At 47.9% G+C, this 16,992-nt stretch overlaps 1 protein-coding gene across 3 annotated transcripts in view; it reads right to left on the bottom strand.

Annotated features, from left to right (window-relative positions):
* Positions 1-16,992, bottom strand: part of si:ch211-191a24.3 (tensin-3) — a 145,130-nt gene that overhangs the window by 103,214 nt on the left and 24,924 nt on the right. For 2 of the 3 annotated variants that reach the window (XM_046300322.1, XM_046300321.1), the window contains exons 6-12: positions 13,144-13,227; positions 11,907-12,019; positions 11,717-11,777; positions 7,323-7,398; positions 7,046-7,175; positions 6,473-6,538; positions 1,692-1,724 (exon numbers count right to left, since the gene is read on the bottom strand). In XM_046300322.1, the coding sequence (XP_046156278.1) occupies positions 1,692-1,724; positions 6,473-6,538; positions 7,046-7,175; positions 7,323-7,398; positions 11,717-11,777; positions 11,907-12,019; positions 13,144-13,227 (563 nt within the window). The remainder of the gene's footprint in view (positions 1-1,691; positions 1,725-6,472; positions 6,539-7,045; positions 7,176-7,322; positions 7,399-11,716; positions 11,778-11,906; positions 12,020-13,143; positions 13,228-16,992) is intronic. The other variant, XM_046300323.1, reaches the window with a different exon arrangement.

Here is a 16,992-nt window from a genome sequence, read left to right as displayed (position 1 = left end):
GTTACAGAGCAGTGTGTGTTACAGAGCAGTGTGTGTTACAGAGGAGTGTGTGTTACAGAGGAGTGTGTGTTACAGAGCAGTGTGTGTTACAGAGGAGTGTGGGTTACAGAGCAGTGTGTGTTACAGAGCAGTGTGTGTTACAGAGGAGTGTGGGTTACAGAGCAGTGTGTGTTACAGAGGAGTGTGTGTGTGTTACAGAGGAGTGTGTGTTACAGAGCAGTGTGTGTTACAGAGCAGTGTGTGTTACAGAGGAGTGTGTGTTACAGAGGAGTGTGTGTTATGTTACAGAGGAGTGTGTGTTACAGAGCAGTGTGTGTTACAGAGCAGTGTGTGTTACAGAGGAGTGTGTGTTACAGAGGAGTGTGGGTTACAGAGCAGTGTGTGTGTGTTACATAGCAGTGTGTGTTACAGAGGAGTGTGTGTTACAGAGGAGTGTGTGTTACAGAGCAGTGTGTGTTACAGAGGAGTGTGTGTGTGTTACAGAGCAGTGTGTGTGTGTTACAGAGCAGTGTGTGTTACAGAGGATTGTGTGTTACAGAGGAGTGTGGGTTACATAGCAGTGTGTGTTACAGAGGAGTGTGTGTTACAGAGGAGTGTGTGTTACAGAGCAGTGTGTGTTACAGAGGAGTGTGTGTTACACAGGAGTGTGTGTGTGTTACAGAGCAGTGTGTGTGTGTTACAGAGCAGTGTGTGTTACAGAGGAGTGTGTGTTACAGAGCAGTGTGTGTTACAGAGGAGTGTGTGTGTGTTACAGAGCAGTGTGTGTGTGTTACAGAGCAGTGTGTGTTACAGAGGAGTGTGTGTTACAGAGGAGTGTGTATTACAGAGCAGTGTGTGTTACAGAGGAGTGTGTGTGTGTTACAGAGCAGTGTGTGTGTGTTACAGAGCAGTGTGTGTGTGTGTTACAGAGCAGTGTGTGTTACAGAGGAGTGTGTGTTACAGAGGAGTGTGTGTGTGTTACAGAGCAGTGTGTGTTACAGAGCAGTGTGTGTTACAGAGGAGTGTGTGTTACAGAGGAGTGTGTGTGTGTTACAGAGCAGTGTGTGTGTGTTACAGAGCAGTGTGTGTTACAGAGGAGTGTGTGTTACAGAGGAGTGTGTGTTACAGAGGAGTGTGTGTGTGTTACAGAGCTGTGTGTGTTACAGAGGAGTGTGTGTGTGTTACAGAAAAGTGTGTGTTACAGAGTAGTGTGTGTTACAGAGGAGTGTGTGTGTGTTACAGAGCAGTGTGTGTTACAGAGGAGTGTGTGTGTGTTACAGAGCAGTGTGTGTTACAGCGGAGTGTGTGTGTGTTACAGAGCAGTGTGTGTTACAGAGGAGTGTGTGTTACAGAGGAGTGTGTGTTACAGAGGAGTGTGTGTTACAGAGCAGTGTGTGTTACAGAGGAGTGTGTGTTACAGAGGAGTGTGTGTGTGTGTTACAGAGGAGTGTGGGTTACAGAGCAGTGTGTGTTACAGAGGAGTGTGTGTGTGTGTTACAGAGCAGTGTGGGTTACAGAGGAGTGTGTGTTACAGAGGAATGTGTGTTACAGAGCAGTGTGTGTTACAGAGGAGTGTGGGTTACAGAGCAGTGTGTGTTACAGAGGAGTGTGTGTGTGTTACAGAGGAGTGTGTGTTACAGAGGAGTGTGTGTTACAGAGCAGTGTGTGTTACAGAGGAGTGTGTGTTACAGAGCAGTGTGTGTTACAGTTACCAGTCTCTGCAGTGTGCTGAATACTGCCCCTTTCTGGAAAGAGCAAGAAGGCACAGGTTGCTTTGGTCAAATCTTTCGGGACAATTTCTGCTCACACACGCATATTATGAAACAGACATGTCTGTGTCTGCTCAGACTAACTAAACGGGTGAACAATTCAGATGTGGTGGTCTCAGAAGGATTGGTTTTGATTTGATAGTGAGTCATTATATTTGTCTGGTCTACTCTGTTCTGTTCTGCTCTGTTCCGTTCTGCTCTGCTCTGCTCTGTTCCGTTCTGCTCTGTTCCGTTCTGCTCTGCTCTGTTCTGCTCTGTTCCGTTCTGCTCTGTTCCGTTCTGCTCCATTCTGCTCTGTTCCGTTCTGCTCTGCTCTGTTCCGTTCTGCTCCGTTCTGCTCTGTTCCGTTCTGCTCTGTTCTGCTCTGTTCCGTTCTGCTCTGTTCCGTTCTGCTCCGTTCTGCTCTGTTCTGCTCTGTTCCGTTCTGCTCTGTTCCGTTCTGCTCTGTTCCGTTCTGCTCTGCTCTGTTCTGCTCTGTTCCGTTCTGCTCTGTTCCGTTCTGCTCCGTTCTGCTCTGTTCCGTTCTGCTCTGCTCTGTTCCGTTCTGCTCTGTTCTGTTCTTCTCCGTTCCGTTCTGCTCTGTTCCGCTCTGCTCTGTTCCGCTCTGTTCTGCTCCGTTCTGTTCTGCTCCGTTCTGTTCTGCTCCGTTCCGTTCTGCTCTGTTCCGTTCTGCTCCGTTCTGCTCTGTTCCGTTCTGCTCTGCTCTGTTCCGTTCTGCTCCGTTCTGCTCTGTTCTGTTCTTCTCCGTTCCGTTCTGCTCTGTTCCGCTCTGCTCTGTTCCGCTCTGTTCTGCTCTGTTCCGTTCTGCTCTGCTCTGTTCTGCTCCGTTCTGTTCTGCTCCGTTCTGTTCTGCTCCGTTCTGTTCTGCTCCGTTCCGTTCTGCTCCGTTCCGTTCTGCTCTGTTCTGTTCTGCTCCTTCTGTTCTGCTCTGTTCTGTTCTGCTCCGTTCTGTTCTGCTCCGTTCCGTTCTGCTCCGTTCCGTTCTGCTCTGTTCCGTTCTGCTCCGTTCTGCTCTGTTCTGCTCTGCTCTGTTCCGCTCTGTTCTGTTCTTCTCTGTTCCGCTCTGCTCTGTTCTGTTCTTCTCCGTTCCGTTCTGCTCTGTTCCGTTCTGCTCTGTTCCGCTCTGCTCTGTTCCGCTCTGTTCTGCTCTGTTCTGTTCTGCTCCGTTCTGTTCTGCTCTGCTCTGCTCTGTTCCGTTCTGCTCTGTTCCGTTCTGCTCTGCTCTGTTCTGCTCTGTTCCGTTCTGCTCTGTTCCGTTCTGCTCCATTCTGCTCTGTTCCGTTCTGCTCTGCTCTGTTCCGTTCTGCTCCGTTCTGCTCTGTTCCGTTCTGCTCTGTTCTGCTCTGTTCCGTTCTGCTCTGTTCCGTTCTGCTCCGTTCTGCTCTGTTCTGCTCTGTTCCGTTCTGCTCTGTTCCGTTCTGCTCTGCTCTGTTCTGCTCTGTTCCGTTCTGCTCTGTTCCGTTCTGCTCCGTTCTGCTCTGTTCCGTTCTGCTCTGCTCTGTTCCGTTCTGCTCTGTTCTGTTCTTCTCCGTTCGGTTCTGCTCTGTTCCGCTCTGCTCTGTTCCGCTCTGTTCTGCTCCGTTCTGTTCTGCTCCGTTCTGTTCTGCTCCGTTCCGTTCTGCTCTGTTCCGTTCTGCTCCGTTCTGCTCTGTTCCGTTCTGCTCTGCTCTGTTCCGTTCTGCTCCGTTCTGCTCTGTTCTGTTCTTCTCCGTTCCGTTCTGCTCTGTTCCGCTCTGCTCTGTTCCGCTCTGTTCTGCTCTGTTCCGTTCTGCTCTGCTCTGTTCTGCTCCGTTCTGTTCTGCTCCGTTCTGTTCTGCTCCGTTCTGTTCTGCTCCGTTCCGTTCTGCTCCGTTCCGTTCTGCTCTGTTCTGTTCTGCTCCCTTCTGTTCTGCTCCGTTCTGTTCTGCTCCGTTCTGTTCTGCTCCGTTCCGTTCTGCTCCGTTCCGTTCTGCTCTGTTCCGTTCTGCTCCGTTCTGCTCTGTTCTGCTCTGCTCTGTTCCGCTCTGTTCTGTTCTTCTCTGTTCCGCTCTGCTCTGTTCTGTTCTTCTCCGTTCCGTTCTGCTCTGTTCCGTTCTGCTCTGTTCCGCTCTGCTCTGTTCCGCTCTGTTCTGCTCTGTTCTGTTCTGCTCCGTTCTGTTCTGCTCCGTTCTGTTCTGCTCCGTTCTGTTCTGCTCCGTTCCGTTCTGCTCCGTTCCGTTCTGCTCTGTTCCGTTCTGCTCCGTTCTGCTCTGTTCTGCTCTGCTCTGTTCCGCTCTGTTCTGTTCTTCTCTGTTCTGCTCTGCTCTGTTCTGTTCTGCTCTGCTTTGTTCTGCTCTGTTCTGTTCTGCTCTGTTCTTCTCTGTTCTGCTCTGTTCTGTTCTGCTCTGCTCTGTTCTGTTATGCTTCTGTTCTTTTGTGACGGCAGCTGACAGGATATGTGACTGCAGGGTGAAGGGTTGTGACGGCAGCTGACAGGATATGTGACTGCAGGGTGAAGGGTTGTGACGGCAGCTGACAGGATATGTGACTGCAGGGTGAAGGGCTGTGACGGCAGCTGGCAGGATATGTGACTGCAGGGTGAAGGGTTGTGACGGCAGCTGACAGGATATGTGACTGCAGGGTGAAGGGTTGTGACGGCAGCTGACAGGATATGTGACTGCAGGGTGAAGGGCTGTGACGGCAGCTGACAGGATATGTGACTGCAGGGTGAAGGGCTGTGACTGCAGCTGACAGGATATGTGACTGCAGGGTGAAGGGTTGTGACGGCAGCTGACAGGATATGTGACTGCAGGGTGAAGGGCTGTGACGGCAGCTGACAGGATATGTGACTGCAGGGTGAAGGGCTGTGACGGCAGCTGACAGGATATGTGACTGCAGGGTGAAGGGCTGTGACGGCAGCTGACAGGATATGTGACTGCAGGGTGAAGGGCTGTGACGGCAGCTGACAGGATATGTGACTGCAGGGTGAAGGGCTGTGACGGCAGCTGGCAGGATATGTGACTGCAGGGTGAAGGGTTGTGACGGCAGCTGGCAGGATATGTGACTGCAGGGTGAAGGGCTGTGACGGCAGCTGGCAGGATATGTGACTGCAGGGTGAAGGGCTGTGACGGCAGCTGGCAGGATATGTGACTGCAGGGTGAAGGGCTGTGATGGCAGCTGGCAGGATATGTGACTGCAGGGTGAAGGGCTGTGACGGCAGCTGGCAGGATATGTGACTGCAGGGTGAAGGGCTGTGACGGCAGCTGGCAGGATATGTGACTGCAGGGTGAAGGGCTGTGACGGCAGCTGACAGGATATGTGACTGCAGGGTGAAGGGCTGTGACAGCAGCTGACCAGATATGTGACTGCAGGGTGAAGGGCTGTGACTGCAGCTGACAGGATATGTGACTGCAGGGTGAAGGGTTGTGACGGCAGCTGGCAGGATATGTGACTGCAGGGTGAAGGGCTGTGACGGCAGCTGGCAGGATATGTGACTGCAGGGTGAAGGGCTGTGACGGCAGCTGGCAGGATATGTGACTGCAGGGTGAAGGGCTGTGACGGCAGCTGGCAGGATATGTGACTGCAGGGTGAAGGGCTGTGACGGCAGCTGGCAGGATATGTGACTGCAGGGTGAAGGGCTGTGACGGCAGCTGGCAGGATATGTGACTGCAGGGTGAAGGGCTGTGACGGCAGCTGGCAGGATATGTGACTGCAGGGTGAAGGGTTGTGACGGCAGCTGGCAGGATATGTGACTGCAGGGTGAAGGGCTGTGACGGCAGCTGGCAGGATATGTGACTGCAGGGTGAAGGGCTGTGACGGCAGCTGGCAGGATATGTGACTGCAGGGTGAAGGGCTGTGACGGCAGCTGGCAGGATATGTGACTGCAGGGTGAAGGGCTGTGACGGCAGCTGGCAGGATATGTGACTGCAGGGTGAAGGGTTGTGACGGCAGCTGACAAGATATATAAGAGCCATTTTGATAGGGTTTGTGTTTGTCTAGTTTTGTCTGTTTTGGGCTGTCAGTTCTCACCACTAGAGAGCAGTCTCACTGAGGTTATGGGTCAGGTGGTAGGTCAGTTGATGCCTCAGGTGTATAAGATCACAGGTAACCAGGTAGTAGTCATGCATGGGTGAACAGGAGATTCACATGGTTTTTACAGCTATTCACAAGGTTGCCTTTAACCCGGATTACTCAACCACAAATCGTCACCACCGTGGTAAATCATCAAGTTTAATCTGTCCTCATATTATTTTATTCAATAAATGGGAACATCCCCCAACTGTATCTAAGCCTGGACATTACCTCAGCGTGTCAAAAACAGTTTGCATCACTCATGCATCGTGACGAATTGGAACTTTTAAATAGTCCTTACAGGATGTGTGACTGTAGGGTGACGGGGTTGGCAGGAGCTGTTAGTTAGCCACACCAGCTGTCGTGGTGGTCCAGGTGTGTGTTCGTTGGACAAATGGTGGTTTGAAGGGGTGATTAGGATTATGTGTAACAGTATAATTTTAAACCGTCCCCTCGCCCATACCCGGGCGCGAACCAGGGACCTTCTGCACACATCAACAACAGTCACCCTCGAAGCATCGTTACCCATCGCTCCACAAAAGCCGCGGCCCTTGCAGAGCAAGGGGAACTACTACTTCAAGGTCTCAGAGCAAGTGACGTAACCGATTGAAACGCTATTTAGCGCACACCGCTAACTAAGCTAGCCGTTTCACATCCGTTACATATGCTTAACAACGATGACGGCCGGGAATTACCTGGCATCTTCTCAGGACTTTCAGAGAACACCAACTCAACTTTCCCATCGTCTGGAAACCTGGGATCTGGAAAGGGGAGGGAAGGTGATCATCCATCTCTATCTGTGTGTGTGCATGTCTACCTGCATGCCTTGGCTTTCCTCTGTATTTCACACCTGCACTCATCACCTGGTGATAAGACCAAGGTTAGCCTGTGACAATACTTACACAGAGAGAAAGAGAGAGAAGGAGAGGGAGAGGGAGAGGGAGAGGGGGAGAGAGAGGGGGGGAGAGGGGGGGAGAGGGGGGAGAGAGAGAGAGAGAGAGAGAGAGACAGAAAGAGAGAGAGAGGGAGAGAGGGAGGGGGAGAGAGAAAAGAGAGAGGGGGGGGGAGAGAGAGAGAGAGAGAGAGAGAGAGAGAGAGAGAGAGAGAGAGAGAGAGGAGAGAGAGAGAGAGAGAGAGAGAGAGAGAGAGAGAGAGAGAGAGAGAGAGAGAGAGAGAGAGAGAGAGAGAGAGAGAGAGAGAGGGAGAGGGAGAGAGAGGGGTGTAGGTCATTCATTGCATTAGGCTTCCCAGTAGGCCTACTACTGTACCTATATAAGCTGTGTCAAGGTCTTCCTTGGGGAAAAGCAGGGGGCGACCGTGGATAATGCCAGTGTGAAACTGGAGCCTGAAGATGACCTCTCGGCTGGCTGTCTGGTGGTTTTTATTATAACACACCACCTGAACCAGAGACAGCAGACACAGACAGTTACCTCACCTGGCTGTCTATAAGGTTAATACAGTCAGACCTCTGAGCTTTGTATAACATTCCATTCAATTCTGGATTTGAAAAGTGCAGGTACGGTATATGAGTGTGATTATACCTACCATTATGTCTCCCTTCAGCAGTTGAGCTGGTTGCAGTACAAAGTAAACCTTGTCTGTCTGGACTGCTCGCACGTGACTGTGACAGATATAAACACACACAAAGTAAACCCTGTCTGTCTGGACTGCTCGCACGTGACTGTGACAGATATAAACACACACAAAGTAAACCCTGTCTGTCTGCACTGCTCGCACGTGACTGTGACAGATATAAACACACACAAAGTAAACCCTGTCTGTCTGGACTGCTCGCACGTGACTGTGACAGATATAAACACACACAAAGTAAACCCTGTCTGTCTGGACTGCTCGCACGTGACTGTGACAGATATAAACACACACAAAGTAAACCCTGTCTGTCTGGACTGCTCGCACGTGACTGTGACAGATATAAACACACACAAAGTAAACCCTGTATGTCTGCACTGCTCGCACGTGACTGTGACAGATATAAACACACACAAAGTAAACCCTGTCTGTCTGGACTGCTCGCACGTGACTGTGACAAATATAATCACACACAGACAAAGTAAACCCTGTCTGTCTGCACTGCTCGCACGTGACTGTGACAGATATAAACACACACAAAGTAAACCCTGTCTGTCTGGACTGACAAAGTAAACCCTGTCTGTCTGGACTGCTGACTGTGACAGATATAAACACACACAAAGTAAACCCTGTCTGTCTGGACTGCTCGCACGTGACTGTGACAGATATAAACACACACAAAGAAAACCCTGTCTGTCTGCACTGCTCGCACGTGTCTGTGACAGATATAAATACACACAAAGTAAACCCTGTCTGTCTGGACTGCTCGCACGTGACTGTGACAGATATAAACACACACAAAGTAAACCCTGTCTGTCTGGACTGCTCGCACGTGACCGTGACAGATATAAACACACACAAAGTAAACCCTGTCTGTCTGCACTGCTCGCACGTGACTGTGACAGATATAAACACACACAGACAAGGTAAACCCTGTCTGTCTGCACTGCTCGCACGTGTCTGTGACAGATATAAACACACACAGACAAGGTAAACCCTGTCTGTCTGGACTGCTTGCACGTGACCGTGACAGATATAAACACACACAAAGTAAACCCTGTCAGTCTGGACTGCTCGCACGTGACTGTGACAGATATGAACACACACAAAGTAAACCCTGTCTGTCTGGACTGCTCGCACGTGACTGTGACAGATATAAACACACACAAAGTAAACCCTGTCTGTCTGGACTGCTCGCACGTGACTGTGACAGATATAAACACACACAGACAAGGTAAACCCTGTCTGTCTGGACTGCTCGCACATGACTGTGAGAGATATAAACACACACAAAGTAAACCCTGTCTGTCTGCACTGCTCGCATGTGACTGTGACAGATATAAACACACACAGACAAAGTAAACCCTGTCTGTCTGGACTGCTCGCACGTGACTGTGACAGATATAAACACACAAAGTAAACCCTGTCTGTCTGGACTGCTCGCACGTGACTGTGACAGATATAAACACACACAAAGTAAATCCTGTCTGTCTGGACTGCTCGCACGTGACTGTGACAAATATAAACACACACAAAGTAAACCCTGTCTGTCTGGACTGCTCGCACGTGACTGTGACAGATATAAAACACACAGAAAAAGTAAACCCTGTCTGTCTGCACTGCTCGCACATGACTGTGACAGATATAAACACACACAAAGTAAACCCTGTCTGTCTGGACTGCTCGCACGTGACTGTGACAGATATAAACACACACAAAGTAAACCCTGTCTGTCTTGACTGCTCGCACGTGACTGTGACAGATATAAACACACACAAAGTAAACCCTGTCTGTCTGGACTGCTCGCACATGACTGTGAGAGATATAAACACACACAAAGTAAACCCTGTCTGTCTGCACTGCTCGCACGTGACTGTGACAGATATAAACACACACAGACAAAGTAAACCCTGTCTGTCTGGACTGCTCGCACGTGACTGTGACAGATATAAACACACAAAGTAAACCCTGTCTGTCTGGACTGCTCGCACGTGACTGTGACAGATATAAACACACACAAAGTAAATCCTGTCTGTCTGGACTGCTCGCACGTGACTGTGACAAATATAAACACACACAAAGTAAACCCTGTCTGTCTGGACTGCTCGCACGTGACTGTGACAGATATAAACACACACAGAAAAAGTAAACCCTGTCTGTCTGCACTGCTCGCACATGACTGTGACAGATATAAACACACACAAAGTAAACCCTGTCTGTCTGGACTGCTCGCACGTGACTGTGACAGATATAAACACACACAAAGTAAACCCTGTCTGTCTGGACTGCTCGCACGTGACTGTGACAGATATAAACACACACAAAGTAAACCCTGTCTGTCTGGACTGCTCGCACGTGACTGTGACAGATATAAACACACACAAAGTAAACCCTGTCTGTCTTGACTGCTCGCACGTGACTGTGACAGATATAAACACACACAAAGTAAACCCTGTCTGTCTGGACTGCTCGCACATGACTGTGAGAGATATAAACACACACAAAGTAAACCCTGTCTGTCTGCACTGCTCGCACGTGACTGTGACAGATATAAACACACACAGACAAAGTAAACCCTGTCTGTCTGGACTGCTCGCACGTGACTGTGACAGATATAAACACACAAAGTAAACCCTGTCTGTCTGGACTGCTCGCACGTGACTGTGACAGATATAAACACACACAAAGTAAATCCTGTCTGTCTGGACTGCTCGCACGTGACTGTGACAAATATAAACACACACAAAGTAAACCCTGTCTGTCTGGACTGCTCGCACGTGACTGTGACAGATATAAACACACACAGAAAAAGTAAACCCTGTCTGTCTGCACTGCTCGCACATGACTGTGACAGATATAAACACACACAAAGTAAACCCTGTCTGTCTGGACTGCTCGCACGTGACTGTGACAGATATAAACACACACAAAGTAAACCCTGTCTGTCTGGACTGCTCGCACGTGACTGTGACAGATATAAACACACACAAAGTAAACCCTGTCTGTCTGGACTGCTCGCACGTGACTGTGACAGATATAAACACACACAAAGTAAACCCTGTCTGTCTGGACTGCTCGCACGTGACTGTGACAGATATAAACACACACAGACAAAGTAAACACACATTTGCATTTACATTTGAGTCATTTAGCAGACACTCTTATCCAGAGTGACTTACAGTGAGTGGATACATTTTCATACTTTTTCATACTCATAATATTATTACCATGGTAACTCTATATTTCCATAGTCCATCTGTAGATCAATCAATCAATCAAATGTATTTATAAAGCCTTTTAATATCACAAAGTGCTGTATAGAAACCCAGCCTAAAACCCCAAACAGCAAGCAATGCAGATGCTCTATAGACTATCTACAATATTTATTAACCCTTTCCCTTATTCTAAAACTAACACTACAATAAAAATAAAAAAGGGTTCTGCAGCGGTCCCCATAGGACAGTTGTCAACTTCCACCGAAGTTGGTCCCTCTACCTGTTCGGGCGGCGTTCGGCGTTCGTAGTCACCGACTTTCTAGTCATGGTTCTAATCCCATTCATTACATGCTGTGTATTTAACCCTCTGTTCCCCCTCATGTCTTGTCGGTGATTGTTTGTTTGTAAGCTATGTGCAAGACATGTTCTGGTGTGTGACGGGTTTTGTACCCACTTGTATTATTTTGTATATTTTGGTTTTCTGAGTTTTTGAGCGCTTATTAAACTGCTCCGTTTATACCAAGTTCGATCTCCTGCGCCAGACTTCCCTGCCACCAGCACGCACCCCTTTACAACAGTGGTATTCAAAGTCGGGGTCGCAGGGAATTGCAGTGGGGTCGCCAATTATTATGATTTTTAATTGTATTTTTAGGAGCAAAAAATAAGAGTACAGATTATTGTATTGGACAATATACAAAGTGTTTGAGAAAGATGTATTGGTAAATATATTTATTGGTTTCTCTCCATTTTGATAAGAGATGAAAATACAATGAATTGAAGGTTGTTTTTTTAATGTAAAAATCTACATTTACAGATTTTAAGTTTGTGTCATTAGATTTGGGCAACAAATTTGGTCCCCAGAAATTCTGGTGTAAATAAATGGTGTCCCCACTGCAATAGTTTCATTTTGGGTTCCTCTGTGTAAAGGGTTCTACATGGAACTCAAAAGGTGTTCTTCAAATTGTTCTATGGGGACAGCTAAGGAACACCTTTTTTTCTAAGAGTGTAACTGTAACCTTAGCAAATAGTTGCTTTTCAACAGATAGTTTGTTGATACTATGACGCTCTACAGATGCTCTACAGATGGACTATCCGGAACATCCAAATGAAGTGTGAATGAGTATGGTATCTCACTAGACTGCTGAAGTACAGACGAGCTGCAGGCTCTGGTACACTCTCAGGAACAGACGACATCCTGCAGACAACACAAACAGGAAAAATATATAGCTAATTCAGTAGTGCGTCATAAAATGTATATCTGAGAACAGTGTGTATCACTGTGACGTGAGAGGTGTAGTATAGTGTTTGTATGGGCGTTTCTAACCTCCCTCAGAATTGATGTTGGGCACGCCGTGAAGAACCACACAAAGGAGGAAGAGAGGAGAGGGATCCATGTTCATAACTCCCCTCAGCAGACTGCTGAACATCCACACATACCTAGAGAGGGGGGGGGGACTGTATGTCAAGTGATTGACCTCCCAAGTCAATCAAGGGTGTGCCACAGGGTTCAATTCTCGGGCCGACTCTCTTTTCTGTATACATCAATGATGTTGCTCTTGCTGCTGGTGATTCTCTGATCCACCTCTACACAGACGACACCATTCTGTATACTTCTGGCCCCTCCTTGGACACTGTGTTAATTAACCTCCAGACGAGCTTCAATGCCATACAACTCTCCTTTCGTGGTCTCCAACTGCTCTTAAACGCAAGTAAAACTAAATGCATGCTTTTCAATCGATCACTGCCCGCACCTGCTCGTCCGTCCAGCATCACTACTCTGGACGGCTCTGGTCACCCCCAAAGCCAATTCCTGCTTTGGTCGTCTTTCTTTCCAGTTCTCTGCTGCCCATGACTGGAATGAATTTCAAAAATCTCTGAAGCTGGAGACTCACATCTCCCTCACTAGCTTTAAGCACCAGCTGTCAGAGCAGCTTACAGATCACTGCATCTGTACATAGCCCATCTGTAAACAGCCCATCTATCTACCTACCGCATCCCCATACTGGTATTTATTTATTTTGCTCCTTTGCACCCCAGTATCTCTACCTGCACATTCATCTTCTGCCGATCTACCATTCCAGTGTTTAATTGCTATAGTGTAATTACTTCGCCACCATGGCCTATTTATTTCCTTAACTTACCTCATTTGCACTCTCTGTATATAGACTTTTTGTTTTCTTTTGTTCTACTGTATTATTGACTGTATGTTTTGTTTATTCCATGTATAACTCTGTGTTGTTGTTTGTGTCGAATTGCTACGCTTTATCTTGGCCAAGTCGCAGTTGCAAATGAGAACTTGTTCTCAACTAGCCTACCTGGTTAAATAAAGGTGAAATAATGTATTTTTTATTTTTTAAATTGACCTCCCAAGTCTGACACCTGACCGCTGTGATATCAGGTCAAATTTCAGAACAAGGAAGCCCTCAGCCAGAAGGCCACATCTGAAGCTCACTGATGGCCAGACAGTTGATCTTTGAACTATATTGATCTGTTGTGCAGAGGAGCTTCTGTGAACTTGATGTTAACCAATCAAATTTGCTTTGTGTGGGGTGGTTTCTTACCGTTTCTGCGAGGGATTCATCAGGGAAGATACTCTGTTGTTGTAGAACCTTCTCATGGCAAAGTGGTCTAGACCCAGGTCTGCACTGAGGAGGACATACACATTCAGTTTAGAGCCAGGTCTGCACTGAGGAGGACATACACATTCAGTTTAGAGCCAGGTCTGCACTGAGGAGGACACACACATTCAGTTTAGAGACAGGTCTGCACTGAGGAGGACATACACATTCAGTTTAGAGCCAGGTCTGCACTGAGGAGGACATACACATTCAGTTTAGAGCCAGGTCTGCACTGAGGAGGACATACACATTCAGTTTAGAGCCAGGTCTGCACTGAGGAGGACATACACATTCAGTTTAGAGACAGGTCTGCACTGAGGAGGACATACACATTCAGTTTAGAGCCAGGTCTGCACTGAGGAGGACATACACATTCAGTTTAGAGCCAGGTCTGCACTGAGGAGGACATACACATTCAGTTTAGAGCCAGGTCTGCACTGAGGAGGACATACACATTCAGTTTAGAGCCAGGTCTGCACTGAGGAGGACATACACATTCAGTTTAGAGCCAGGTCTGCACTGAGGAGGACATAAACATTCAGTTTAGAGCCAGGTCTGCACTGAGGAGGACATACACATTCAGTTTAGAGCCAGGTCTGCACTGAGGAGGACATACACATTCAGTCTAGATCCAGGTCTGCACTGAGGAGGACATACACATTCAGTTTAGAGACAGGTCTGCACTGAGGAGGACATACACATTCAGTTTAGAGCCAGGTCTGCACTGAGGAGGACATACACATTCAGTTTAGAGCCAGGTCTGCACTGAGGAGGACATACACATTCAGTTTAGAGCCAGGTCTGCACTGAGGAGGACATACACATTCAGTTTAGAGCCAGGTCTGCACTGAGGAGGACATACACATTCAGTTTAGAGCCAGGTCTGCACTGAGGAGGACATAAACATTCAGTTTAGAGCCAGGTCTGCACTGAGGAGGACATACACATTCAGTTTAGAGCCAGGTCTGCACTGAGGAGGACATACACATTCAGTTTAGAGCCAGGTCTGCACTGAGGAGGACATACACATTCAGTTTAGAGCCAGGTCTGCACTGAGGAGGACATACACATTCAGTTTAGAGCCAGGTCTGCACTGAGGAGGACATACACATTCAGTCTAGATCCAGGTCTGCACTGAGGAGGACATACACATTCAGTTCATAGCCAGGTCTGCACTGAGGAGGACACACACATTCAGTCTAGATCCAGGTCTGCACTGAGGAGGACATACACATTCAGTCTAGAGCCAGGTCTGCACTGAGGAGGACATACACATTCAGTTTAGAGACAGGTCTGCACTGAGGAGGACATACACATTCAGTTTAGAGCCAGGTCTGCACTGAGGAGGACATACACATTCAGTTTAGAGCCAGGTCTGCACTGAGGAGGACATACACATTCAGTTTAGAGCCAGGTCTGCACTGAGGAGGACATACACATTCAGTTTAGAGCCAGGTCTGCACTGAGGAGGACATACACATTCAGTTTAGAGCCAGGTCTGCACTGAGGAGGACATAAACATTCAGTTTAGAGCCAGGTCTGCACTGAGGAGGACATACACATTCAGTTTAGAGCCAGGTCTGCACTGAGGAGGACATACACATTCAGTTTAGAGCCAGGTCTGCACTGAGGAGGACATACACATTCAGTTTAGAGCCAGGTCTGCACTGAGGAGGACATACACATTCAGTTTAGAGCCAGGTCTGCACTGAGGAGGACATACACATTCAGTTTAGAGCCAGGTCTGCACTGAGGAGGACATACACATTCAGTTTAGAGCCAGGTCTGCACTGAGGAGGACATACACATTCAGTTTAGAGCCAGGTCTGCACTGAGGAGGACATACACATTCAGTTTAGAGCCAGGTCTGCACTGAGGAGGACATACACATTCAGTCTAGATCCAGGTCTGCACTGAGGAGGACACACACATTCAGTCTAGATCCAGGTCTGCACTGAGGAGGACATACACATTCAGTTTAGAGACAGGTCTGCACTGAGGAGGACATAAACATTCATTCTAGATCCAGGTCTGCACTGAGGAGGACACACACATTCAGTTTAGAGACAGGTCTGCACTGAGGAGGACATACACATTCAGTTTAGAGACAGGTCTGCACTGAGGAGGACATAAACATTCAGTCTAGATCCAGGTCTGCACTGAGGAGGACATAAACATTCAGTCTAGATCCAGGTCTGCACTGAGGAGGACATAAACATTCAGTCTAGATCCAGGTCTGCACTGAGGAGGACATAAACATTCAGTCTAGATCCAGGTCTGCACTGAGGAGGACACACACATTCAGTCTAGATCCAGGTCTGCACTGAGGAGGACATAAACATTCAGTCTAGATCCAGGTCTGCACTGAGGAGGACACACACATTCAGTCTAGATCCAGGTCTGCACTGAGGAGGACACACACATTCAGTTTAGAGACAGGTCTGCACTGAGGAGGACATACACATTCAGTTTAGAGACAGGTCTGCACTGAGGAGGACATAAACATTCATTCTAGATCCAGGTCTGCACTGAGGAGGACACACACATTCAGTTTAGAGACAGGTCTGCACTGAGGAGGACATACACATTCAGTTTAGAGACAGGTCTGCACTGAGGAGGACATAAACATTCAGTCTAGATCCAGGTCTGCACTGAGGAGGACATAAACATTCAGTCTAGATCCAGGTCTGCACTGAGGAGGACATAAACATTCAGTCTAGATCCAGGTCTGCACTGAGGAGGACATAAACATTCAGTCTAGATCCAGGTCTGCACTGAGGAGGACACACACATTCAGTCTAGATCCAGGTCTGCACTGAGGAGGACATAAACATTCAGTCTAGATCCAGGTCTGCACTGAGGAGGACATACACATTCAGTTTAGAGACAAGTCTGCACTGAGGAGGACATAAACATTCATTCTAGATCCAGGTCTGCACTGAGGAGGACACACACATTCAGTTTAGAGACAGGTCTGCACTGAGGAGGACATACACATTCAGTTTAGAGACAGGTCTGCACTGAGGAGGACATAAACATTCAGTCTAGATCCAGGTCTGCACTGAGGAGGACATAAACATTCAGTCTAGATCCAGGTCTGCACTGAGGAGGACACACACATTCAGTCTAGATCCAGGTTTGCCCTGAGGAGGACACACACATTTAGTCTAGATCCAGGTCTGCCCTGAGGGAGACACACACATTTAGTCTAGATCCAGGTCTGCACTGAGGAGGACATACACATTCAGTCTAGATCCAGGTCTGGCCTGAGGAGGACATACACATTTAGTCTAGATTCAGGTCTGCCCTGAGGAGGACACACACATTTAGTCTAGATCCAGGTCTGCCCTGAGGGAGACACACACAGTGCATGAAAAAGCACATTTACAGGTAGAATACTCCACTGCACGAACGTGTATATGTCCGGAAAAGGTTCAGTAAATCCCCAGAAACAACATCCACCCGTTTACCAGGACACATCAGTTGCACTACATCTCTGTTCACGTCCGCTCACGTCTCTCCCATAATTGCCAGTAAATAATTGTGCACTTGTTCAGGTTGCACATGCTTATACTAGTTATTGCTAGCTTGCCTTAGTTTCTTATTATTATCTAATAGTTACTTTACCCTGCCTTTATGTACATATCTACCTCAAATACATTGTACCCCTGGACATTGATCTGGTACCAGTACTCCCTGTGTGTAGCTTAATTATTGTGTATTTTATTTCTTCTATATATATTATAAAATATATATATATATTCTGCATCGTTGGGAAGGGCTCATGAGCAA

The sequence above is a fragment of the Oncorhynchus gorbuscha genome, linkage group LG15 (assembly GCF_021184085.1).
Source record: "Oncorhynchus gorbuscha isolate QuinsamMale2020 ecotype Even-year linkage group LG15, OgorEven_v1.0, whole genome shotgun sequence".
NCBI lineage: Eukaryota > Metazoa > Chordata > Actinopteri > Salmoniformes > Salmonidae > Oncorhynchus > Oncorhynchus gorbuscha.
This window is presented reverse-complemented; position numbering and strand designations above follow the sequence as displayed.